Raw genomic sequence first — 24849 nt, forward strand, 5'->3', positions numbered from 1 at the left:
GAAGTCAAACTTTTAAACTTCCCTGAGGTATCTAGTGGAATCGTCAATAGAGAAAAATCTTTGTTTCATTTAGCAGGGCCACTTATAACTTTTCCAAACTATTCCCCCAAACAGATTTCTCATTGTACTCTTAACATGCGATACTACCCTTCCTATTTTTTTCCAGGTGTTTCACCAGCTGGCGGGACCAAAGCTTCGCTCAAATGACATAGCCATGAGAAAACCAGTTCAACAGTTGTAGCACAACCATGTTTTTTAAAAACAAAAACACACCAAGGCTGGGATACAATGGTTATGTGTAGAAGAGGTGCAACATAGTGTAGTAGTTAAGTGTGAGACTAGTATCTGGAAGTCCCAGTGTGTAGAAGAGGTGCAACGTAGTGTGAGACTAGGATCTGGAAGTCCCACCCCTTCCCAGGGTAACTTTGGGGCACTAACTCTCTCAACCTAACCTACCACAGGGAGGGCTGTGAGGATAAAATGGGGCAGAGGGTAGACTAATGTAAACTACATTGGGGAGAACCGTGGGGTATAAATGAAGTAGGCACAAAATGCAATGTGACAGGAATGCCCATTCTGTGAACTTAGGCAGATCATGGGAAGGAGGGCAGGAAGAGCTGCATCAGTGCTTAGCTCTCATGGCTTTATGATGTTTTCACACACACTGAATAACACACTTTCAGTCCACTTTCATTGCACTTTGCAGCTGGATTATAATGCGTGAAATGGCAAAATCCACTTGCAAACGGCTGCTGAAGTAGATTGAATCTGCACTTTGCAGCTGGATTATAATGCGTGAAATGGCAAAATCCACTTGCAAACGGCTGCTGAAGTAGATTGAATCTGCATTATTTAGCATGTGTGAAACTGCCTCTTACAGGCTAGGGAAAGTGTCTTACAGGCAAGGGAAATGCTGATTGCCACTTCAGGGTCAGGCAGCAATTTTTCTCCAGGCTGATTTGGCCAGGGATTCCGGAGTGTTTTGGCCATCTTCTGGCCATGGAGCAAGGGTCACTGGGGATATATATGTGTGTGTGTGTGTGGGGGGGGTTATCTATGAAGCACCTGCATTGTCCTGGGGGTTGGACTAGATGACCCTGGAGAACCCTTCCAACTTTGTGATTCTAGGAGGTAAATAGGTGAGGGTGTGTCAAACACAGACTGAAAAGACCAACTTTGGTTTAACTGAGGGCAGCGCTTTTTTTGTATCAGGAACTCCTTTGCCTATTAGGCCACACCCCTCTGATGTAGCCAGTCCTGGATCTTGCAGTAGGGCCTGTAAGAAGAGCCCTGTAAGCTCTTGGAGGATTGACTACATCAGGAGTGTGTGGCCTAATAGGCAAAGGAGTTCCTGCTACAAAATAGCCCTGACTGAGGGTATTTATGTAGATCCAGGTGGGCAACCTTGTTTGTCCAAAGCAGCAGAACAAAGCAAGAGTCAAGTTGCTCCTTTAAGACCAATAAAGTTTTATTCAGAATGTCAGCTTTCATGTGCTAGAAGCACACTTCATCAGACAATAGTATGGAATGGCAAGCAGTCCTAAATATAGAGAAAGTGGGCAGTGAGTTTGTATGCAGAGTTAACATAAGAACATAAGAGAAGCCATGTTGGATCAGGCCAATGGCCCATCCAGTCCAACACTCTGTGTCACACAGTGGCCAACATTTATATTTATATATATATATACACACACACACACACACACATATACATACACACTGTGGCTAATAGCCACTGATGGTCCTCTGCTCCATATTGTTATCTAACCCCTCTTGAAGCTGGCTATGCTTGTAGCTGCTACCACCTCCTGTGGCAGTGAATTCCACATGTTAATCGCCCTTTGGCTGAAGTACTAACAAATACTAGACCCCAACTTGTGTCTCTTTTAATCTGCTAAAAAACATTTCCATAACTGGATACTAACTCACTGCTCGCTTTCTCTATATTTAGAACTCCTTGCCATTCCATACTTTTGTCTGATGAAATGTGCTTGTAGCACACGAAAGCTTACATTCTGAAAAAAAGTGTTGGTCTTGACTCTTGCTTTGTTCTGAGGGTATTTATGTGCAGTCCCGAAGTGCGTTAGACATCAGCCGCACTGACTGGAGTAAAGCAGTAGACAAGTGCACCTTTAAGACCAACTAAGTTTTATTCAGAATTTATTTATTTATTTATATTAAGATTTATACCCCGCCCTTCTCACCTAAGTGTCTCAGGGCGGCTTACAACATAATAATTGAAACAACTTCAGTTTAAAACATTTAAAATACAATTAAACCATAAATTAATAAAAACAAGATAGAATAAAACCGGCGGCCTATAGATACATTTTGTTCCATCCAAGATATTTTACATTGTCAGTTAATGTCATAGGCCTGCCGGAAGAGGACTGTCTTACAGGCCCTGCGGAATTGCCCTAGATCCCGCAGGGCCCGCACCTCTTCCGGCAGCTGGTTCCACCAATAAGGTGCCGTTATTGAGTAGGCCCGATCCCTGGTGGATTTTAGACGGGCCTCCTTTGGCCCGGGGACTACCAACAGGTTTTGTGAACCTGAGCGTTCACATACGAATGTAAGCTTTCGTATGCTCTTAAGCGGGCAGTGAGTACGTATGTAGAATCATGGGAATGTATCTGCTAAAAACATTCCTATGATTCTACATACCAAGTAACTTCCCACATATATTAAGAATTGCTGCTTGCCATTCCCATTTTGTCTGATGAAGTTTGCTTAAGAGCATACGAAAGCTGACATTCTGAATAAAACTTAGTTGATCTTAAAGGTGCACTTGTCTACTGCTTTGTTCTTTTGCTTCAGACCAACAGGGCTGCCTACTGACTGGAGTAGCTGGCATAAGTGGAAGCCATTTTAGATTAGGGGCAGTCTGAGCTGCTGTTGAGGATTGGGGGCTGTGTCTCGTGCGGGGAGGAGCTCCAGCGCCCAACCAAGGTGAGAACCTGGCTGCTGTTGCCATGGCAACCCCACAACTTATGCTTCCCCCCCCCCCCCGCGCAGAGGCCTGGGTGGAAAAGGAGTTTGACCTTCGACCTCAGACTATGAAAAGGCCTTCCTCGACGGCCACAACAACAACAAAAGGGACCCAATCAGGGCTTGAGATGAACGCCACGCAGCCGTCCAATCGGAACAGTGTGCTCGCACCACTCCCCGCCCACTCCTTTGCTTCTGAAAAGTAAAAAGGAAGCTGCGGGTCTTCGGCCCCGCCCTTTAGCGACGCTTAGCCAGTCAGAATCTCTGTAAGTAAACATGATCCCTGTAATTTTTTTCCGCGTTCTGACCAATCAGGAGCAAGGACTTTTAAGTAGCGTCCACCCCCCGTCTTCCACCCATTGGGTTTCCACTTGAGGGGGAGGAGAGAAAGAACCCCCCCTAACAACTATCTTACGCTTTGCCGAACCACTAATCCAATCATCATCGACGTTACAAGTGGAAAATTACACCTCCCGTGCAGAGTTTAGCGAATCAGCGCCCAGCTCTTACGACTCCTCCTTCCCTCTTTCTCCGCCTTCTTCCATAGCCAATCAGTGGCGTCCCATCTCCCCCTCACCACCGCCGTTTGCCGCGCATGCGCGCTAAGGCCCTCGCGAGGCAAAGGAGAAGGGAGGGGGAAGGTTCTGGAGGGAGAAGTGTCCGCCGCCATCTTAGCGTCGCTGCTACGGCCGCGTCGGAAGAAAAGAGCAAAGGATTCGCTACCCATCCCGGGACAAAGCGCCTGCCGGAGTTTAACGGCCGAAGGGGGAGGGAGGTGGGTGAGTCGAACGCGAAAAGCAGGCCTGAGGGGAAGGCCGGCGCGGCCGGGCAGAGAATGGCGATGACGTCATGCCCGCGGCGGTGACGTCAACGGGAGGGGACCCTGGGGTTCTAAAAGGGGGGGAGGGGAGCCTCATTGAAGAAGAGCGGCCGCCGCTTCAGACGGGCAATGGGCGGGGCTTGGGGAGGGGGAGGGGCCTCGTCTGCTGAGTGCCTATGGCTGCTTCCTCCCATCCCCCTCCCCTTTTTGTTTCTTTTGTGTCTTTGCGGAGGGGGCAGAAGTCGAGCTTAGGTAGGTTTTCCCGTCTTGTGGGTGGGGTAGAAAAGCAAGCTTGGCACTTTATATATAAATATATAAGGCAGGTAACAAGATGGTGTCTCGGGGGCTTGAAGAGTGCTGCTGAACATGGCGGGCAAGATGTGCGTTCAGGGGTCATTTTGCAGAAAAATAGGTGGTGGAGCTCATCCGGGGATTGTTATGTAGCTGCACCTACTAGTCAATGGAGAAGTTAGGCAAGTGGAGAGGAAGAGGGGGGAACCCCCAGAAAGGTTCAGGAGCGCAGCTCCTGCTGAATGCAAGGCTTGTGTGCGTTGTTCTCCTTTTCTTACAGGCCGGGAGGAGCTTAATGAGAAAATACCTTCCTAAGAACGAGTTGGATTCAACAAAGCCCCGGGGGTGGGGGGGGGTGCTGAAGGAGGAAGATGGTGTTTGACTGTGAAGGCGTCCGGGTGCTGCTAGGCCTTAAGTACAGAATCCCCCTTTTGCATTGTGTGTTGCGGAGTGCGCAATGCATGCCGGTGGTTCGGTTCTGTGTTTAGAGCTAGTGAACGGTAGCTTGCAAGCTCCCCCTTCGTCGGTTTTTGTTGACAAGGCAAGTGGGTGGTGCGATTTGTGTTTAGCAGGCTGTGGTGGATGTGCAGGATTACAAAGTTCAGGAGATCGGTTGGAAGCAGGTGGGGGAGGGGTGGAGCTCCCTGGTAGGGTTGTTTTAGGGAACAACTGGTAGGTAGAACGGCTTGACCTCACATATACTCGCCTTCCTTTAGAATTATTTACTTGGATGACAGTGTACAAGCAATTCTGGGTGACGTTAAGGAAATGCCTGAACTTGAAGGATGATGTAGAAGTAATGCTACAACTCGGGGGAGGGAGAAATTGCTGGGTCGAAGTCAAATGGGGAACATGCACGTTTGTCAATCTTAAGAGGTTTGCAGGAATTTTGTGAGGTGGTCTAATAAGGTGCATCAGACTTGACTTAAATGTAATGGGATATCCAGTGCTTTAGAGGGAAGCAGGCAGTGGTTTGGAACAACAGGTGTTTTTCCAGGCAGCGATCAGGCTCTAGGGTAGAAATATTATATATTAGGTTGTTTTTGACAAGGAAACTCTTATCTGGATTGGTGAAAACAAACTTCTGCCCAGTGAAATGGCTCCCTTGTGTTTGGGATTCTAAAGCCTTTCTCTACTAGGATTTTTTTCATCTCATGCTTTAGGGAGCGTGGAAACACGTGAGATCAGAGGTGATTCTTGGTCAGGGCTGGATTCTCTGTTCTCGATTTTGAGAGATCCCCTTTTTAAGCAGAGACCTTGAGAGAAGAATAATGGTCTCTGCTGCATCCAGAAGCGGAGCATTAGACAACTCTAAATCTTAACCTTCTTGAGAGAACTTGTGAAACTTTGTGGTCTGGGTGGCTAGAATGGCAGCCTCTCTGCATTATTGGTTTATGATGTAAAAAAAAAAACAACGTTGAATCCAAAACGTTGAATCCAGAAGTTGGCCTAGACATCATGATGTAAGGTTTACTATATTCCCCCAGAAGATCACACATTCCAAGGGAACCCATATCCTGGAATTCTATCAAAAAATAGTCAAATGTACTTAACCTGCATAGTCTTTTTAAAGCTTATTTAAAATATTTAGGGTGCAGAAATGCATGCTGGAGCCCAAGAAGTGAAGGCAGGGGGGATTTGGATGTGTGTTGATGTTGAGGAGAGCTTTGTAAGGTCATCCCTGGCCATTGAGAACACTTCCTGCGACTGCTGCCAGCTTCTGGCTGTTGTACTTTCTTAGTTTTCCGTGCTCAGTAAAATTCAGAGCCTGTTGAGAATGTTGCCCTGGGTTTTCCAGTACATGAGGTATCCATTCCTGGATATTGTCACTTGAATGAATCATTAGAAGGTGGGAAATTCCTGCCTGATGTGTCTACTTTGATAGATTTTCAGTTGTTGCTCTAGGAAAATGCTAGTGGCAGAGATCTTCAGGTGGAGGCGTACTGCATTAGAAACTGCAGGACAGAGAGTATGGAGCAGGGGGAAGATTTTTGTAAGAGAAGCACAGGGGAACTGCTTTGTAACATGGATGAATCCACAATCTTGATTTGTTGTTAAATATGTGTGGGGGTTTTTTCCTCCTAAGAGGTTGTTTTGTTTTGTTTTTTGGAAGACCATGTAAAAGTTTCTTTGCCGCAGGTACGTTCAGGAATTCCAAAGTGAGCATCGCACATTGTCTCGTGTGTTTGCTTTGCTGCCTGTGGTTTGTAAAATATGCAAATTATGTGAAGCATGTGACCCTAAAATAAGAGGGTTCTACTGTGGCTTTGTGACTGGTAATGTAGGCAGGCAGCATTCACTAGGTTGATGTAAGACTTAAGGGGGTGGGGTAAGGATCCTGTAGCAGGTGGGCTCTGAGGAACTTTCCACTCATGGGCAGCCACTAAAAGTGCAGTGCCACCAAAGTGGCAGCTGCGGAGGTACAGATAACAGGCACAGAAAGGTATGGAGCAGGGGTGTCAAGCCCATCTGTTATGAGGGCCAAATCTTCACCTTGTCAGGCTGGGCCATATGTGTTATAAACTATAATGCCAGGTAAGGGAGATATAAAGTTTATAAAGGACTCAGACACGCACACTCAGCCTAATTCACCTCACTGGCTTGTTGAGCCTCAGCCAACAGAAGAAGAGAGGCTTGGCTCAGTAGCTCTGCTGTGCAACTGAGAGAGGCTGGCAAAGCTAACTCTGCTTCCCCCACTTCCTCCCCAAGGGAGGAGCTTTGCTCTGTAGCTCCTGTGCAATTGAGCAAGCCTGGCAAAGCAAGTTGTGATGCAGAAGGAAGCAAGAGAGGGAGAAGGAAGCAGACAACAGTGAGTTGCTTGCGGGCCTGATAGGAGCCCTCCAGGGGCGTGATTCGCCCCGTGGGCTGCATGTTTGACACCCCTGGTATGGCGCTTCTGACCTCAACAGCTGTTCCTCATAACTTTCCAGGGGGCTTTTATAGCTGGAACATATGAAGCTGCTTTATACTGAATCAGACCCTCGGTCCATCAAAGTCAGTATCGTCTACTCAGACTGGCAGCGGCTCTCCAGGGTCTCAAGCTTAGGTTTTTCATACCTATTTGCCTGGACCCTTTTTATTTGGAGATGCCAGGGATTGAACCTGGGACCTTCTTACCAAGCAGATGCTCTACCACTGAGCCACCATCCCTCAGTGAGGGGGAAGTTAGAGATGCCCCAGGTCATCTACATAATGTTGAAGTGCCCCAGTCCAAAGAGACTTGACCACTTAGCAATGGGGCTGCGCTGATGCAGCTGTAGATTCTGTGTGTTCACATGTCAAATGAAGTTCCACAGAAACCAAAACATGTTCCAGTACATGTTCATAGCATTGGGGCCTCCCACACACTGAAAATGAGCCTTGGTGGCAAATGATTGACAGTATGCATCTTGCAGCTTTCCCATACTTTGCACCCAGAACAATGGTTTTTGATTAAAAAACTGAACGCAGCAGTTTTCTCTTTCTCCAGCTACATTTCAGAAGAAATTGCAACCTTAATACTGGTGAGTCCAGTGAGAGAATTCATTCTGAACTGTCTGAGATGCAATTTCCAAGAAGGGGAGAGAGGTTTGCAGGGTAAAGGACGAGGTGTTTGTTCTAGAATGGGAACAGTGGAGAAAAACATGTTACCTGTAAGATCCCCTTTGCGTGGAAGGATATTTTGTGCTTAAATCTTTTGACGTTCAAGAAGCCTAGACATAATTGATTAGGTTATAGTTGGTTTCCAGTTTGGCAGGTTCTAGAACGTACAACTGTTTTAGCTTCTAGAACGTTATATATCCTAGCAACATGCGTGGGCCCTGTCCCTCCTGTTTAGTCTTGTTTCTCTGTTTTCACTCATGTCTCCATTTTCTCCAGGTTGTGATTGAATTCTCTGCTTGCTAAAAATCCTTCTCCACTAGCAGCTCCTGCATCTCGGGGTGGTGGGGAGCCCACCTGTTTGGGCCAGCCATGGATCCGGCGTTCCCCAATCCATCCCAGGACCCAGTAAGTGTCTCCCCTCACGCCGTCCTCTTTTCCTTTGGGCGTGGGGAGATCTGTACGTAACTCCTTCTCTTCCCCCCGTTTGCAGAGTCAAGAGGATGGCATGGCCGCAGACGACTTCGACATTGTGATAGAGGCCATGCTGGAGGCCCCGTACAAGAAAGAGGAGGTGAGAATTCAGGTCCTTAAACCAGAATCATGCACTACCTCTGGAAAGAATTTGTAGCCATGCTACTGAGAGAATTGAGTCTCTAGTCCTCATAGTACAGACAAAACCCCCAGAAGAGTATAAAGGCCGTCCCTACTATAAAGGGTCCCATTAAAATAGGTTTGTTGTATGCTTTCACGGTTTAGGTGGTACTGCCATTCTCCTGACATAGTTCTCAATCCTGTCTCAGTATTTCTTCCCATTTATAGATGTTTTCTCTTTTCCTAAACCTGCAAAAGGAAAACCATATTTTTTGCTGCTATGTCAGAAAACGCCACATCTCCCTTGTTCAGTGAAAACAATGTACTGTACTTCATTACGCAAACACATGAAAAATACACAAAACACTAGTAATACATATGACAGAAAAATCAAAACGTTGTAACACACACACTGTTGCCAATAAATACAATGGTCAGAATTACATAACCCAAGCCATCAAGTTCTAGTACAATTCCAGGCTTCCAAATGTAAAAAAATATTCAACACTTAAGAGTAGTATGAATATAAATTCTCCAATTGTGCATAAAAGTAGGTTCTCAATGGAATTTTGATTGTCATACTTCCCATTTCGATAAATATCTTTATCAAGAGATGCCCATATAAGCAACCTAAGAATTTAAAAATACATGACATAGGTAGAAGCATCAATATCCAGCTAAAAATATAATAATTTTGTTATATGTATTACTAGTGTTTTGTGTATTTTTCGTGTGTTTCTGTAGCTAAGTATATGTCAACGTTATCTGCATAAGCAGCACATTACAATTTTTTAAGGCTTTATTTGTGAAGGATGCTGTTTGTATACTATTATTTGGAGGCATCACATTGGAAATCCTTTGGTACCAATGTTGCTACAGTTTTGACATCACAGGAAGCTTTCTGATTTGCTCAGTTTTTCTTGTGTAGATCACTCAACTTTGGCTGTGGCTGCATCTATGGATGTTTGGTCCAGGATCTCATGAGCGGTGCATTCAGGAAGCAAATCTCTGTACTGGGGATTTGTGTGTGTGTATACAAAGTGTCACCTACTACAGGATTGTTCTGATTGCAGTATTTGTTCCCTTTGGTATTGCCAGATAAAGCTGCTTTGGGTTACGTGGGTAAACTGTTATGGGTGTGTTGGACAGGTTAAAAGCGTGGCTGTAATTTTTTTTCTTTTCTGCATAATTACAAGGATCCGAGAAGACATATCCTGTGTCCAGTTTGGGAGTTGTCATAAACAGGCTAGATTACTTTTCTTTAAAACTCTAGAACTTTCTCAGTTTCTTCATGCTAGTCATGTATGACAACTCCACAATGTGTTTTCTTAAATGAAATAGTTCTTTCGGTAGAACTCTGGCCAACACCCCATTTTAGATAGGATGTATCCAAAAAGCTGTGCTATTTTGAAACTTAGCATTTACCATCCTTGCAAGCGATGCTTGGAAATAGTATGATTTGAATGCATGAAACACAAGGAGCCACACACACACACAATTGTCTGAACTAACCTTTGTCTGGTTTTCGGATTTAACAAGGAAAGGGATTAGTCTCTCTTGCTGAGGAACCACAGGAGAGGTCTGGTATGGCCTTTCCAATGCTAGACTGGGGATAGGTCAATGTGGAGGCAGCAGGTTTCCAGACTTACGTGCCCAATCTTCTGGGACAGTTTTAATTATCAGACCCTTTCTCTTGCTTTATTCCCTTCTGAGCAGAATCTAACATTAGGCAGTTTAAGAACACAATGGATTTTGTTAAGAAATTGGGTGACTGAGATGCTTGCAGAACAAAGTAGGAGTCAAGGTGCGCCTTTAAGACCAACAAAGTTTTATTCAGAATGTCAGCTTTCGTATGCATGTGTACGTCTTCAGACGAGGGAATAGGGTACAGTGGGCTGAAATACATGAAGTTGGTGGGTTAAGAGTGTAAACTGATACAAAGTTAGAATCAAGTGGTGAATAGTGTAATAAATTGGAAGACCATTTGGTCTAGATAGCAATAAAAGGTAATAAAAGTTGCCTGTTCATTGCTGTAAGTCTAGGTCAAACAAAAGGACGTGTATTTCCTAGTGATAAAACAAAAGGGTATATGCTTGTGGTTGCAGTGTTGAGGATGAGGGTTCACCTTCCTTCGTACAGATAGATCCAAATAGGCAGCCGTGTTGGTCTGAAGCAGTAGAACAAAATAGGAGCCAAGTTGCACCTTTAAGACCAACTTAGTTTTATTCAGAACATAAGCTTTCGTGTGCATGCACACTTCTTCAGACGAGGAATGAGGGTACAGTAAGCAGAACCACGTATAGCCGGTGGGGTTTGGAATGCCAAGTGGTACAAAGTTAAAAACCAATAGCAGAGTTAGTAAAATTAACAAATTCAGAAAACTTTTGATCTGGGTTGATTTAGCGTGGGAAACCATAAAACAGTAACATGTCAGAATGTGAAAATGCCTGTTAATTATTCTATTGCTAATAAACCTGGGTCAAAAAGAAGGCATTTCTTTCCCAGAAGTTTTTCCCTGTCCAACTAATTTACCTTTTAACATGTAGCATAAATATATACATCATTCTAGTTTGCCATTAGGAAAAAATATGTTAAAATATAGTGGAAGATGGGTTTAATATATGTCATGAGATAAACAGCCAATATCCCTAGTTTGAGTATGTCAGTACAAAAGCATTGTTCTGATACACTATCCTAAAAGAGAATATATCGCCCTACTTGGTGAAAGTGGGTTTATCATCTGTAATGAGATAAAAAACCAATATCCCTGTTCAGTCCTGGGGAGGTGTTTGTTCCAAGTTTCATAATAGTTTGTAATTCAGCAATTCCCCTCTCCATTCTGTTCTTGAAGTTCCTTTGCAGTAAAACAGCTACTTTGAGGTCACCCATTGAATGCTTTGGAAGGTTAAAGTGTTCCCCCACAGGTTTCTCAGTTCTGTAATTCCTGATGTCAGATTTGTGTCCATTTATCCTCCGCCAAGTAGGGCGATATATTGACAGTATTCCAATGTATTTCGCTTTTAGGATAGTGTATCAGAATAATGCTTTTGTATTGACATACTCAAGTGGCCCTGTGGCGCAGAGTGGTAAAGCAGCAGTGCTGCAGCACTGTGATCTGAACTCTCTGCTCACGACCTGAGTTCGATTCCGGCGGAAGCTGGATTCAGGTAGCCAGCCCAAGGTTGACTCAGCCTTCCATCCTTCCAAGGTTGGTAAAATGAGTACCCAGCTTGCCAGGGGGAAAGTGTAAAAGACTGGGGAAGCCAATGGCAAACCACCCCGTAAAAAGTCTGCCGTGAAAACGTTGTGAAAGCAACATCACCCCAGAGTCAGAAACGACTGGTGCTTGCACAGGGGACCTTTCATTTTTCCTATTGACATACTCAAGCTAGGGATATTGACTGTTTATCTCATTACATATATTAAACCCATCTTCCACTATATTTTAACGTATTTTTCCCTAATGGCAAACTAGAACGATGTATATATTTATGTTACATGTTAAAAGGTAAATCAGTTGGACAGGAAGAACTTCTGGGAAAGAAATGCCTTCTTTTGACCCAGGTTTATTAGCTATAGAATAATTAACAGGCATTCTCACATTCTGACATGTTACTGTTTTATGGTTTCCCATGCTAATTCAACCCAGATCAAAGTTTTTCTGAATTCGTTAATTTTACTACTCTGCTATTGGTTTTTAACTTTTTACCACTTGGCATTCCAGACCCCACCAGCTATATGTGGCTCCGCTTACTGTACCTCATTCCTCATCTGAAGAAGTGTGCCTGCACACAAAAGCTTACGTTCTGAATAAAACTTAAGTTGGTCTTAAAGGTGCCATTGACTTCTGTTTTGTTCTTCCTTCAAACAGTTTACCCACTTGATTGCTAATAGCTCCATCTCCCAAGCTCTCCCGCACACAAGCCAGTCTGTACTCAGTAATCTGCAACTTCATGGGACGGTGGTTTCTTTCATTTCTGTGGGGTGGGCAGTTCCATTTCTGTGGCATGTGTGCCCCTTCCACCTATGTGTCTGAATGATCCTCTCCTCCTGGGGCCCATCCCTCCTGTGTTTGCTGTAGGCCCAGCCTGGACCATCAAAGCCTCCAGCCGATCCCCCTACAGCGCAGGTAACGCATGAAAGCGATTGGGAGCTGCCGGAGGGAGGAGGGGCGGGCTGGGCTGCAGAAGAGAAGGGCAGCGGGTGGGGGGCCATACACTAACCCTTGTGCTCTGCCCATTTCTTCAGCCCCCGCAGGAGGAAAAAGAAGGAAAAGAAGTCAAGAAAGACAGCACCTCCTCCAGCACTAGCGGAGAAAGCAGCAGGTGAGGCCAAGGGCCTATTCGGGTGATGTTTTTCTCCTTGTCTGATAGTGGCGGAGTCTGGAGGAAGTAAGCATGGATCTCTTGGGTTTTTGTTTTTTTTTTGCAGCAAAAAGAAGAGGAGCCGGAGCAGGAGCCGCGACCACAGACACAGGTAGGGATGGGCTGCAGGTTGTCATGGGCCCATTCCTGTGGAACACAATACTGCGTGTGGGAAATGCCATAGGTGGCTCTGTTCAGGCAGTACAGCGATGAGGTACATTGTGGGGGACGGCACGCTTTCAGTGCACTTGGTCGGCATGCTCTCAGTGCACGCAAGCGGAACATCATTGTTGGGAGATGGTTGAATAAAGAGAGGTGGGATGTCTAGAGAGACCATCAGTGGGCTTCCAGTTACTTTTATTTGTTCATTTAAAATGTGTTTTATCTGCCTCTGTGCCTTGTGGAACTCAAGGCAGCTTGTAATGTGGATGAAACAAGAAACCGCAGTTTCAGATTTCAATTCGCTCTACCAATAAATTTAAATTAAACCAGTCAAATGCTGTCCCCCCCCCCAAAAAAAACCAACTTGAAGTTGGAAAGTTAGGATCCCGTGGATAATCTCCTTAAGGGAGGGGGGGCCTTCTGTAATCCTGGGGCTGCCACCGAAAAGGCCCCGTCTTGTGTGCTCGCTAGATGGAGTTTCTATGATTGGTGGGACAATCAGGAAGGCCTCTTCCTGTGATCTGAATTCCTGGGTAGGAGTGTATAGGAGAAGATAGTCCTTTAGGTAACCCAGTCCCGAATTGTATAGAGCTTGTCACTGTAGCTGTCGCAGAAGGAAAGCTCCTGAGTGACTCCCTGTCCCTCTGCAAGGCTTACTCTTACTCCCATAGGTGCACACTCTTGCTGTGGACCTGCTGCTTCTGGACAGTTTGCATTCTGCCAATTTGTACTGGGAGGAGTGGCCAAAGCAGCAGCCTTTCTGCTGCAGTCTCATATCTGTTCCCCCTTCCAGCCGCAGTCGGGACCGAGACCGCCATCGCAGGCGCAGCCGTAGTCGGGACCGCCGCAGCCGACACCGGAGCAGAAGCCGTCATCGAAGCCGAAGCCGGGATCGTAGGCGAGGCAGCCGGTCCCGCAGCAGGGAGCGCCGGAGGGATGAGAGAGTGCGCTATCGTAGCCCCCCACCTCCTGGGTAAGGAAAGCAGAAGAGCGGATGACCATATATGTATGGCAGATGAGGTCAGATAAGCCACTCTTTGCGTTTAGCGGGCGAGCAGCTACATTGACCAGGGAGGCTCAATCACACTAGTGTTAAGGTGGCAGGCCAAGCCGCTCAATCTCCTGTCCCCTGCCCCCCCAGTCCCATTCACAATCCATGCTTGGGAATCCCCACAAGTTTTGCCCGACACGCATCTTTTTATTCAACCTCCCAGTTGCTCGAGTCTTCCTCTTGAATCGCTCAAAAGCAATATTCCCTCTAAGCTGTGAAGTCCTGTGAGCAAAAATTCCGCTTTGTGAGCTGCTGGCGTTAAGGTAGCGAACTCTACAGCATAAATGCAATGCCATTTTTCTGAGCCAAGACAAAAGTGTGTGAGCTGGAGGCTAAGAAACTGTGAGCTGGCTCACACTGTGACAGCTTAGACGCAGTGGCCCCCAACCTTTTTGGCACCAGGGACTGGTTTTGTGGAAGGCAATTTTTACACGGACCGTGGGGCAGGGGTGGGGCACAATGGTTTTGGGATGATACATTTGTGCACTTTATTTTGGTGTGGTGGTTAAGTGCATGGACTCTTACCTGGGAGAACCAGGTTTGATTCTCCACTGCTCCACCTGCAGCTGCTGGAATGGCCTTGGATTAGCCAGAGCTCTTGCTAAGTGGTTAAGTGCACAGACTCTTATCTGGGAGAACAGGTTTGATTCTCCACTCCTCCACCTGCAGCTGCTGGAATGGCCTTGGGTTAGCCATAGCCCTCTTATCTGGGAGAACCGGATTTGATTCCCCACTCCTCCACTTGCAGCTGCTGGAATGGCCTTGGGTCAGCCAGAGCTCTGGCAGAGCTGTCCTTGAAAGGGAAGCTTCTGGGGAGAGCTCTCTCAGCCCCACCCACCTCATAGGGGAGGAAGATAAAGGAGGTTGTCACTCTGAGATTCGGAGTGGAGGGCAGGATATAAATCCAATGTATTATTATTAGTACTACTACAACATTGTAATATATAATGAAATAATTATACAACTCATGGCCCAGTTGCTAACAGGCCACGGACCAGTGCCGGTCCACGGCCCCTGGGGTTGGGGACGCCTGGCTTAGAGGGAGCAATGCTCAGAAGGAATAGAGAAGTATGCCAGTAGTTTTTCCAGCTTTCCATTCATCCACTCCTAGGAGCCACAGATAAAAGATATGAAGAGGCAGCCACCAGTATTGGTGGATAACTGTGGAGCTGTGTGGCACTCTAGCAATAGGTTGTAAAGGAGACAGCACTCTTCTACTTAGCTAGAAGATTCTGGCTTCTGCTCTTCGATTGTCATAAACATTGATTGATACTTAGCTGGAACGTCCTGGAATTGTGGGGAGGGGGGAGTTTCTGGATTTATCCAACTTGAGTGGATTTGGATGAAAGGATCTATTCTTGGGTTGTCAAAATGTATATGCTCTCCTAAGTCTGCCGCAGCATAGCAATCTTAAATTGCATCCTGTTTCTTCCTCTGTAGGCGGCGGTTTGGACATAGCAAGAGTCCCTTGTACAGAGAGAAGAGTCCCCTCCGGTGAGTGCCTGCCTTGATTTTGATGCTGGTTCTTTGTCCAAGGGGGATGTTTTGAACTTCTCCCAGTTTTGAGCTCACCTCTCCTGTCCACACAGGGAGCCTTTGGGCAGCCTCAGCCCAGAGGAGCGTGATGCCCGTACCGTCTTCTGCATGCAGCTGGCTGCCCGCATCCGCCCCCGTGACCTTGAGGACTTTTTCTCTGCTGTGGGCAAGGTACTCCTCTCTTTTCCCCTGTCTCATCTCCTTCTAATGTAGATTCAGCACTTTCAGCAGGGTTTTTAAAAAAAAAAAAAAAAAGCAGGAATGCAGTTGCAGCTGGCTCGGCATCAAGGGGTGTGGCCTGATATGCAAATTAGTTCCCACTGGGCTTTTTCTTAAAAAAAACAACAACAGCCCTGATAGTCACAGTATCACTTTTCTTTTTTCCTATAGTGTCAGCTCTCTAGCTCTAAATAAATTTTGAATGACTGCAGAAGTTTCTACAGCTTTCTTTTTCTCTCTTTCACTTGCCGTCTCTTCCTCTGGGGCAGGTACGTGACGTACGGATCATCTCTGACCGGAACTCCCGCCGCTCAAAGGGCATTGCGTATGTGGAGTTCTGCGACATCCAGTCTGTGCCACTGGCTATTGGGTTAACAGGGCAGCGTCTCCTGGGCGTCCCCATCATTGTCCAGGCTTCCCAGGTGCGAAATACAATGCAGAATTTGGGAAATTTGGGAATAAGAGCAAGGAGTGGACATACTGATGACAGTTTTGTCACGGGTAGGCCTGTGGATTGATGCAGCCATGTCATTGGGTCAGATTTAGTGAATATCATTAGGAACGGAATGGAGTTGGGGGTAAGTCTAGGATGCTGCGGAGTCAAAGTTTTATTGGAAGAACTGGAGGCTGGGCTCGGCAAAGATTACAAGATTATGTATGGGATGGAGAAAATAGAGAAAGAAGTACTTTTCTCCCTTTCTCACAATACAAGAACTCGTGGGCATTCAATGAAATTGCTGAGCAGGCAGGTTAAAACGGATAAAAGGAAGTACTTCTTCGCCCAAAGGGTGATTAACACGTGGAATTCACTGCCACAGGAGGTGGTGGCGGCTACAAGCATAGCCAGCTTCAAGAGGGGATTGGATGAAAATATGGAGCAGAGGTCCATCAGTGGCTATTAGCCACAGTGTGTGTATTTTGGCCACTGTGTGACACAGAGTGTTGGACTGGATGGGCCATTGGCCTGATCGAACATGGCTTCTCTTATGTTCTTAAGGGCCGTAGTTTCTTGAAGTCAGCCATAAGCCCCTTTTGTGTTCATATCTTTCCCCTGCCCAAAGAAGAGAGCCTTGACAGGGAAGAAGAGTAGTTTTCCTACTTGAAAGAGGGAAACTCTTATGCCATTAAGACTTAATTAATGATGCAACTCCCACTGCTGATAAGGCCAGCTGTTGTACAGCTGAGCTGGTGACTGGCTTTGTCAGATGGTAGGACCTCCAGCAGCCAGCCAGAAACCTCCCACCCAGTATTCCCTCTAAGCTGAGTTAGCGTGAGCTACGTCACCGATTTTTAGCCTCCAGCTCACAGATTTTTGTCTTAGCTCAGGAAGGATGACCCCAGAGCACACTAATTTATTCATAGCTCACAACTTCAATGCCAGTAACTCACAAAGTAGAATTTTTGCTCACAAGACTCTGCGGCTTAGAGGGAACATTGCTCCCACCAAACAGGTCATTTCTGCTCCTTAAAAATGGGCTTGGTGCTTGCTTTCAGCTGCTAGGACACTATATGCGCAGTTATGGAAGCAAGAAAAAATACCAGAAAAATGGGATTGGATTGTAAAAGTTATGGAGTGAGATGGACAAATTAACAAGAACTTTAAGAGACTATGATTTAGAAGATTTTAAAAAGGAGTGGGAAAAAATTTAGAAGTTATGTAGAAGACAAGTGGAAAGTAAAAGGACATTGGACCATTTTTAATAATGATTAAATTTTAGAAGAAAGAAGAATATTAATTTTAGTTCTTAGGAATTAAGGGTACCTTTTAATGTTAGTATTTTGAGTAAATAACACTGGCGGGGGTCAAGTAACGGGGAGGGGTGATTAGAAAGAAGCATATGGGATAGATGAAAAGAAGTTTTTAATGGAAATTGTTACCATATGTTATCAATAAAAAATTGTTTAAATAAGAAAAAAAGGGCTTACCCAGATTTCGGCAATAACTCTTTAAACATACATGGATCGTTGTTCTTGAGGGGGGGCCCTTTGGGGAAAGGACTGTGGCACAGTGGAAGAGCCTCTGTTTTGCATGCTGAAGGTCCCAGGTTTAGTCCTTGACATTCTCCAGTGAAAAGCTTCAGGTTGCCGCTGGCGTGAAAGACCCCAGCCTTGGACCAGGGAGAGCTCTTGCCAGGCAGAGTAGACAATACTGACCTTGATGGATCAAGGGCCCGAGTCAGTAGAAGGCAGTTTCATGTGCTCCCACGTGAGGCAACAGTTTGGAAGGGCGGTTTTTGAAAAATAAAGAAATGCGCCGCTTGCTTTGGGCCGTTTCTTCATCCCCTTGGGTCTGTGGTCTTAGGCGGAGAAGAACCGGCTGGCAGCCATGGCTAACAACCTTCAGAAAGGCAGCGGTGGACCCATGAGGCTGTACGTTGGCTCCCTTCACTGCAACATCACCAAAGAGATGCTGCGCGGGATCTTTGAGCCCTTCGGCAAGGTTGGTTGTCGTTAGAAACGGAGGGGGTGGGGCATGAAGCTTGGGGGGGGGCATTCCTGCCTTCTAATCTACATGTGTTCTGCCTTGTTTCCTCACGTTCAGATCGATAGCATCGTGCTGATGCGGGACCAGGATACTGGACAATCCAAGGGCTACGGCTTTATCACAGTAAGTAAAATTTTCTTCCTCTTCGTGGGTGCGGTAGAGGTGCTTCTCCATAAAGATGGCACTGAGCACATCTCCGCCCCCTGCCCCTCCCCCTCTCTAGTTTGCAGAGGCCGAGTGCGCCCGCCGTGCTCTGGAGCAGCTAAACGGTTTTGAGCTGGCCGGTCGACCCATGCGGGTGGGACAAGTAACCGAACGGCTGGACGGGACCACCGATATCACCTTCCCCGACGGGGCAGATGAGCCTGACCGAGCGGCCCTTAATCTCAGCACCACTGGCTCCCAGTTGCAGCTGATGGCCAAGCTGGCAGAAGGTAGGAGGCGAATGGAAAGCGTTTGAATGGCATGAGCTAGGGTGGCTCCCAATAGAAGTGGAGTCATTTCCATTCCTAGAATATTTTAATTCTGCCATCATCGTAGCAGCGTACAATAGGATTAGAAACGGGGACGCGGCATTAAAACCAGCTGGCAAGGACATAAAATCCACAGTCAGGTATCAGACATATTTTTTTAAGTTCACACAATAACCAGAGTTGCAGATCTGGAGGGTTTCCTTTGAAAGGGTCTTCTGTAGAATAAGAGCCACACGTAAACATTTGCAACTCCTAGCAACAGAGTTGATATTGCTAGATCTTGGTTCTTAGGGAATCGTACATTAAATGATATTCTGTCAGCTACTTGAGACTCCGGCCATTTAGGGCTCTAGAAATTTTTTAAGTTGAAGAGGGGTTAAAGAGAGAGATAACACAAAAGAGTATTATTGAAAGAAGTGAGCAATCCTTAATTCAGGATTTTAAGTCTCTCCTTCAACAGGCTAACAGGGCCCCCTTCTCTTGTATTTATCCTATTAAAAACTAGGGGAATAAATTGTTGCTTTTACTTTAACCACTGGAACACACACAGCTTCAGTACACTACTAGCTTCTGGAGTCGGTCCTTCTTTATACCTTCTGTGGGCATATCTTTCTGCCACAAGAGAAGAAGAAGAACATAGATTTATACCCTGCCCTTCTCTCTGAATCAGAGTCTCAGAGCAGCTTACAATCTCCTTCATCCCCCACAACAGACACCCTGTGAGCAATGTTCCCTCTAACCTGCAGAGTCTTGTGAGCAAAAATTCTACTTTGTGAGCTACTGGCATTAAAGTTGTGAGCTACTGCATAAATTAGTGTGCTCTGGGGTCATACTTCCTGAGCTGAGACAAAAATGACTGAGCTGGAGGCTAAAAATCTCGGAGCTAGCTCACACTAACTCAGAGGGAACACTGCCTGTGAGGTGAGTGGGGCTGAGAGAGCACTCACAGCACCTGCCCTTTCAAGGACAACTCTGCAAGAGCTACAGCTGACCCAAGGCCATTCCAGCAGCTGCAAGTGGAGGAGTAGGGCATCAAGCCCGTTTCTCCCAGATAAGAGCCTGCACACTTAACCACCACACCAAACTGGCTCTCTTCTGTACTGAAGCCATTAATGTTCTCTCCATTTCTGCGCTTTGGCCTCTGGTGAGCTGCCCAGTCAGCCCGGGTAGCCTTACAGAGTTGAAGGGATAAATTAGGTCAGGACAGTAATCCACTCTGCAGATTTAATGCGCACCAGGAAAGAAATCTGAATGGAGAGATGGGGTGGGGGTGAGAGAAGCAAAGCTTGCGCCGAGTTATCAAAGGAGGGTCGTGATGCCTTGGGAACACAGCTGCATTCCTTGGCTCCTTTGCCTTTTTTTAACCTGCCTTTCTGCTATGCTGACTGAAGGCAGCTTCCAGTGATAATTTTAATTGCATCTCGTGAAATCTGCACCAAAGCCCACTGTCATCAATCCAGCTGCCAGCCCTAATCACTAAGCTGATGAAGAGGCCCCATGAAGCCATTCTGCCTCACACTGCAATTGAACGCTGAGCTGAGTAGGTGGTTTTTTTTTTTAATACCCCGGGGAGATGGAAGGGCTGCCGTGGAGAAGAGCACAGGTAGTGATTCTCTTTGCAGGCCAGCAAGACGGAGCAAGAAACTGTCTGAGCAGTTGCTTACAGGGGCAGTATGTACCAGGGAGAATTAGGTTAATAATGCAATTATCTTAGCTCTGCAGAGAAACCGCATTTTAACGTTTAAAGCGATATTCTCAGTATTCACAACAAATGACAGGCGTTCAGGTTGGTCCCTTTAGGGCAATCTGTCCATGGCAGCAATCTTGTATTAGGACCAACTTAAACAGCATGAAGTCTTCTTAAAAAGCTAGTGGAGCCAGGAGCAAACGGCCGTTGCAGGTGAGCTAAGGAAATCTGTCCCTGGTGGCAAAATGCGCGGCTTCCTCTATGCACCAGGCAAAGGCACTTTGACTGCGATCTCTTCCAAAAGCTAGTACACAAACCAGGTTTGGGAAAGATTTCAGCAGAAAAGAGGGAAGATGCGGAATGGGGCCGGTATCTTGTGGATTCTTCCGCTCCAGTTTAGACACACCGCTGGAGGTGAACCTCCATGTGGAAGCATTCCTTAGTTAGCCGCTCGCTTCTCAGTGCGCCTGGGTAGTAGCTAAAGGAATTCTCGGATGTCACGAAGGTATACTTGTGGTGGTCTGGCCATATGTCCTGTGGTAGTGACTTCACAGGTCAATCGTGGCTTGATGGAAGGGAACTGGTATTTTCTGAACGTGCTCACTCTAGTCCTTTTCTCCCCCTCCCTGCCCTTCAGCAGGTTCTGGGATCCCTCTGACAACTACGGCCGCGGCTCAGGCAGCCCTGCAGCTCAATGGAGCGATACCCCTGGGAGCCCTCAACCCAGCTGCCCTGACAGGTAAGAGGGGACATTGGGTGGGGGCAGAGGTCTGGCTTGGCGGGAGGCTTCCCCAAAGTGGGATAAATGCTTCATAGGACTCTTGCGTAAAAAACCTTAATTTGTGAGGGTAAGAAATGTGGCGAGAATCGAGGGCGTCTTGGGGAGCAGGTTGAAGGAATCGTCTACTCCTCATGAATCTGCCATACTCCCAAGGCAGGCCATTGGCCCGTCTTGCTCAGACCTCTTTTGTTTGGATGATGGCAGTGATTCTCCCAGGCATCTTCCCTGTCAGATGACTCCCTTCTTGTATCGATCCAGGTGAGCAGCCGTGTTGTCTGAAGCCGTAGAAGAAAGTCGGAGTCCAGTAGCACCTTTAAGACCAACAAAGTTTTATTCAGAATATAAGCTTTCGTATGCATGCATACATTATCAGACAGTGGAATGGGGTACAGGGAGCAGAGCTGGTGGGCAGTGGTTGAGAATGCAAAGTGGTACAAATTTAGAATCCAGTGGCAAAATAGTGAAATGTAACAAATTGAAACACCCCATTCCATTGTCTGATGAAATATGCATACATCCAATCCAAATATCTTTATTGGCATGGAAATAAAAAGTACAGCATGGCAAATTTACAAAGTCTTTCCGTTACAAAAACCAGTCAAAAATCAAGAAGGAGAGCTAATTTTTTTGCTCCCTAATTGTTACGGCAGTCAAAAAAGAACTTTCAAATAGGCTTATAATATGGGAACAGTGGTCAGATAATAGAAAGAGGACTAATTTTGCATACATACGAAAACTTCCTTTCTTATATGGGAAATGCTGGGAGCTGAACCTGGATTTTCAGCATGCAGAGTGTTTATCCATCTACTTAAGCAGTTGGTGGAGTTCCTTTTAGCTCCTCTCATTAATCATTCATCCATCCTAATAGGTCAAGAAGATTCCATCACGCTCTCAAGGTGGCAGGCTCACTGTTTGCCCCTGAGTTTTTCAGTCACACTCTTTTCTCTCACCTCTTTCTTCCGCAGCTCTGAGTCCAGCACTGAACCTGGCTTCACAGACATTGGCCTCACAGTGCTTCCAGCTTTCAGGCCTCTTCACTCCCCAGACAATGTGAGTGACTGAAACGCTGACACCGGGTGGGATGTTTTGCAGGCCATGGAAGTGGAGGTGGGGGGTGGGGGCAGGGCTGGGAGCATGACATGGCATGTTTGTTGAGGATGGAAGATGGCACATTTCATACCTCAGTGAAGGGTCACCTGTTTGATTTTATGTATTTAAAACGTTAGCCACCTTTCTTCCTCTTGGAGCTCAGGGTCCTTACGATACAGATAAATATGTCAAATTAGAATATATAAGAGCCAAAACTTAAAATAACAATTTAGGATAGCTAGTGAAGTTAAATCAAATGCAGTCCTTAATAAAAGCTGTCTTCAGCGACTTCCTAAAAATTGAAAGTGAGGGGGCCAGGCGCACCTCCCTGGGGAGGTTGTTCTAGGATCATGGGGCTGCTACGGAAAAGGCCCTGTCATGTGTGCCCACCGAACGATCTTTTTTAGATTGATGAGACAATCAAGAGGGCCTCTCCTGGTGATCTTAATTCCCAGGCAAGACTTAGTTAAACTGTTTTTAAAGTTGGTGAAGTTTCAGCTCCCTCCCCTCTGCTGTTCTCCAACTGCCAAAGGTCTGATGGCCCCGCTTGTTCTTAGAAGCTATCAGAAGCTTGTGGCTACTGAGCCTTCAGTGCTGTGCTGGTGTTCTCCCCCCCCCCCCCTTTAAGCTTTGTACTTGTAACATAAAATGTTTTCTTTGTGGTCCAATTCTATAGACTTTGTCAGCGTTAGGAACATAGACGGCAGAAAGGCACGAACGTTTTCTGTACAGTCCCTTGGGCTGGGAACTTTTTAGAGCGAGTTTAATTTTTAAGGTCCGATTTCTGTCGGGTTTGCATAGATTCGGAGACGGCGTTGCTGGATGGTTGCGGAACAGAGAGCAATCCCTCCCTTCTAACCCTCCTTTTCCTGTTTCTTCATTTTCCAGGTAATGCAACCCAGTTTCCCCTCGCCCTCCCTCCCTCTCCCACGGAGCCTGGAAGGGAATGACCGTCTCCAACCCCACCCCCACCTTAACCACCCGCATTGGATACAAGGCAGGGGAAACGGACTCTGAAGGAAAAACCTCCTGGGGGGCCCTTTCTCATGTGAACTGATTTTACTCCCAATTTCCCACCCATCAGCCGCTGGGGAGGTTGGTGTTCTGTCCCCAGCTCCGGAACCGTAATTGGAAGGGGGTCTTATCCCCCCCCCAACCTGGAACCCTCAGAGGGGCGGGGGATTTATTTCTCCCCAAACCAGAGGGATTTGCAGCATCTCTTTATTTTTGCCTCCTGGCAGAGCCCGATAGGGCTGTGGTGTTGGGATATAATTTGCCATTTCTCTTCATTCCCCCTCCCCTTTCCCTCTCTCCCCACTCTCTGAAGGTGTGTTGTGGGTGTTTGCCCAGATGCCTTTTGGAACTGTCTCGTTTGCAAGGCGGGAGGGGGGTGTATATAAGAGGGGCAGGAACGGGAAGGGGCAAGAGCCAGCATTTGGGTGGAAGACGGGTTCCAGAGGAGATAACCGCTCCCTTTGCAGGCTGTGTTTTGTTATCCCCTGTCAATCTGTACTGGGCACATACAGTCTGGGGATGTTCTCATTCCTTCCTTTCCTTGCCCCTCCCTCTTTTTCTTGGGTCTGTACCCTCTTCTTGGTGTTCCCATTTCTTCCTGCCGCACCTTTCCCCCCAGACCCCCCCCAACCTTTAAAAAGTGTATTTTGGTTTTCTTTCTTTTTATCTGTCTACTTTTTTTTTGCTTATAAATGAATAATAAAAGTCACCAAAAGTAGCCACGCACGTATCTTTTTTTTCAGCTGCTGTGCGACTGAAGGGTTGTGGTGGAGCAGTGTCCCAGGCAGCGTTCCCTCTAAGCTGAGTTAGCGTGGGCTCGCTCACAGTTTTTTAGCCTCCGGCTCACACATTTTTGTCTTGGCTCAGGGAAAATGGCCCCAGAGCAAACGAATTTATGCAGTCGCTCACAAAGCAGAATTTTTGCTCACAAGACTCCGCAGCTTAGAGGGAGCGTGGGTCCTGGGGAGGCGGTGCTTCTCAGCAGAATGAAAGGTGGAGCCAAAATGGGTGTATGGCTTGCGGGGTACAACTGAGAAGAAGTCTGTGGAGGGGTGGTCTTCCATTTGAGGTTTCCGCCGAAACAGGAGGAAAGAGTCCCAGTCCAGATTAAGTGTTTCCAAAATGGCTGACCCCCGAGACTTCTTTATTTTCTACACTGCATATGAAGGCAGCTTTACCCTTACACTTCAGACAGATTACTTTTAGCACTTGACAAGAACTGCCCCCCACTCCTTTCACTTGGGCAGAATTCACTGTTCAGCGGTTAGCCTCGGTAGAAAGTGAGCCCTAGAACAGGAACTCAAAGAGACGCTGCAGAGTGTCGCTTTGCATTTTCTGTTGAGGTTCCCCTCAAGAATCGCTGGATCAGCGCAGAGATCCGACCTGGGAGAAGGGTTCCTCTCCCACACCACTGAATTATGAGGGCAGCCGCTTCTCCTGATGGGCACGAGGCTCACAGGAGCCTTTGATTTTCCACTTCCTTTCTTGTTTTGTATTCGGGTGGGTGTTCCTTGCCTTTTGAGGGAGGCTGTGGCAGAAACCCTGCAAACCTGTGGTGAGACTGCGTGCTCTCCCTAGGCCAAATCCAACCCGCTGATCCTTGGGAGGCCTGCCGTCTTCCCTGACTCTTCTAGAGCCTCAAAGGAGCCTCTTGAGCCTGGTCAGCCTGCTTGGTGGGAAAAAGCCAGAAGGCATTTGGCCTATCCCACCCACTTG

The 24849-nt window shown here is 46.7% G+C and overlaps 1 protein-coding gene across 9 annotated transcripts; it reads left to right on the top strand.

The window, feature by feature from the left end:
• Positions 1–3538: 3538 nt before the first annotated feature.
• Positions 3539–23851, top strand: RBM23 (RNA binding motif protein 23). 9 transcript variants are annotated; one of them, XM_060255372.1, is made up of 16 exons: positions 3539–3763; positions 7958–8086; positions 8172–8252; positions 12354–12401; positions 12521–12597; positions 12704–12748; positions 13592–13771; positions 15290–15343; positions 15439–15556; positions 15874–16026; positions 17907–18044; positions 18147–18212; positions 18313–18523; positions 20887–20988; positions 21996–22080; positions 23008–23851. In XM_060255372.1, exons 2-16 carry the CDS (start codon positions 8051–8053, stop codon positions 23009–23011), a joined length of 1398 nt encoding a protein of 465 aa, XP_060111355.1. In that variant the 5' UTR covers positions 3539–3763; positions 7958–8050; the 3' UTR covers positions 23012–23851. The 9 variants fall into 9 exon arrangements, with proteins under 9 accessions (XP_060111355.1, XP_060111360.1, XP_060111363.1 ...); XM_060255377.1 differs by having other exon boundaries at positions 20890–20988; XM_060255380.1 differs by having other exon boundaries at positions 13598–13771.
• The last annotated feature ends 998 nt before the right edge of the window (positions 23852–24849 follow it).

This window comes from Heteronotia binoei, chromosome 15, assembly GCF_032191835.1.
Source record: "Heteronotia binoei isolate CCM8104 ecotype False Entrance Well chromosome 15, APGP_CSIRO_Hbin_v1, whole genome shotgun sequence".
NCBI lineage: Eukaryota > Metazoa > Chordata > Lepidosauria > Squamata > Gekkonidae > Heteronotia > Heteronotia binoei.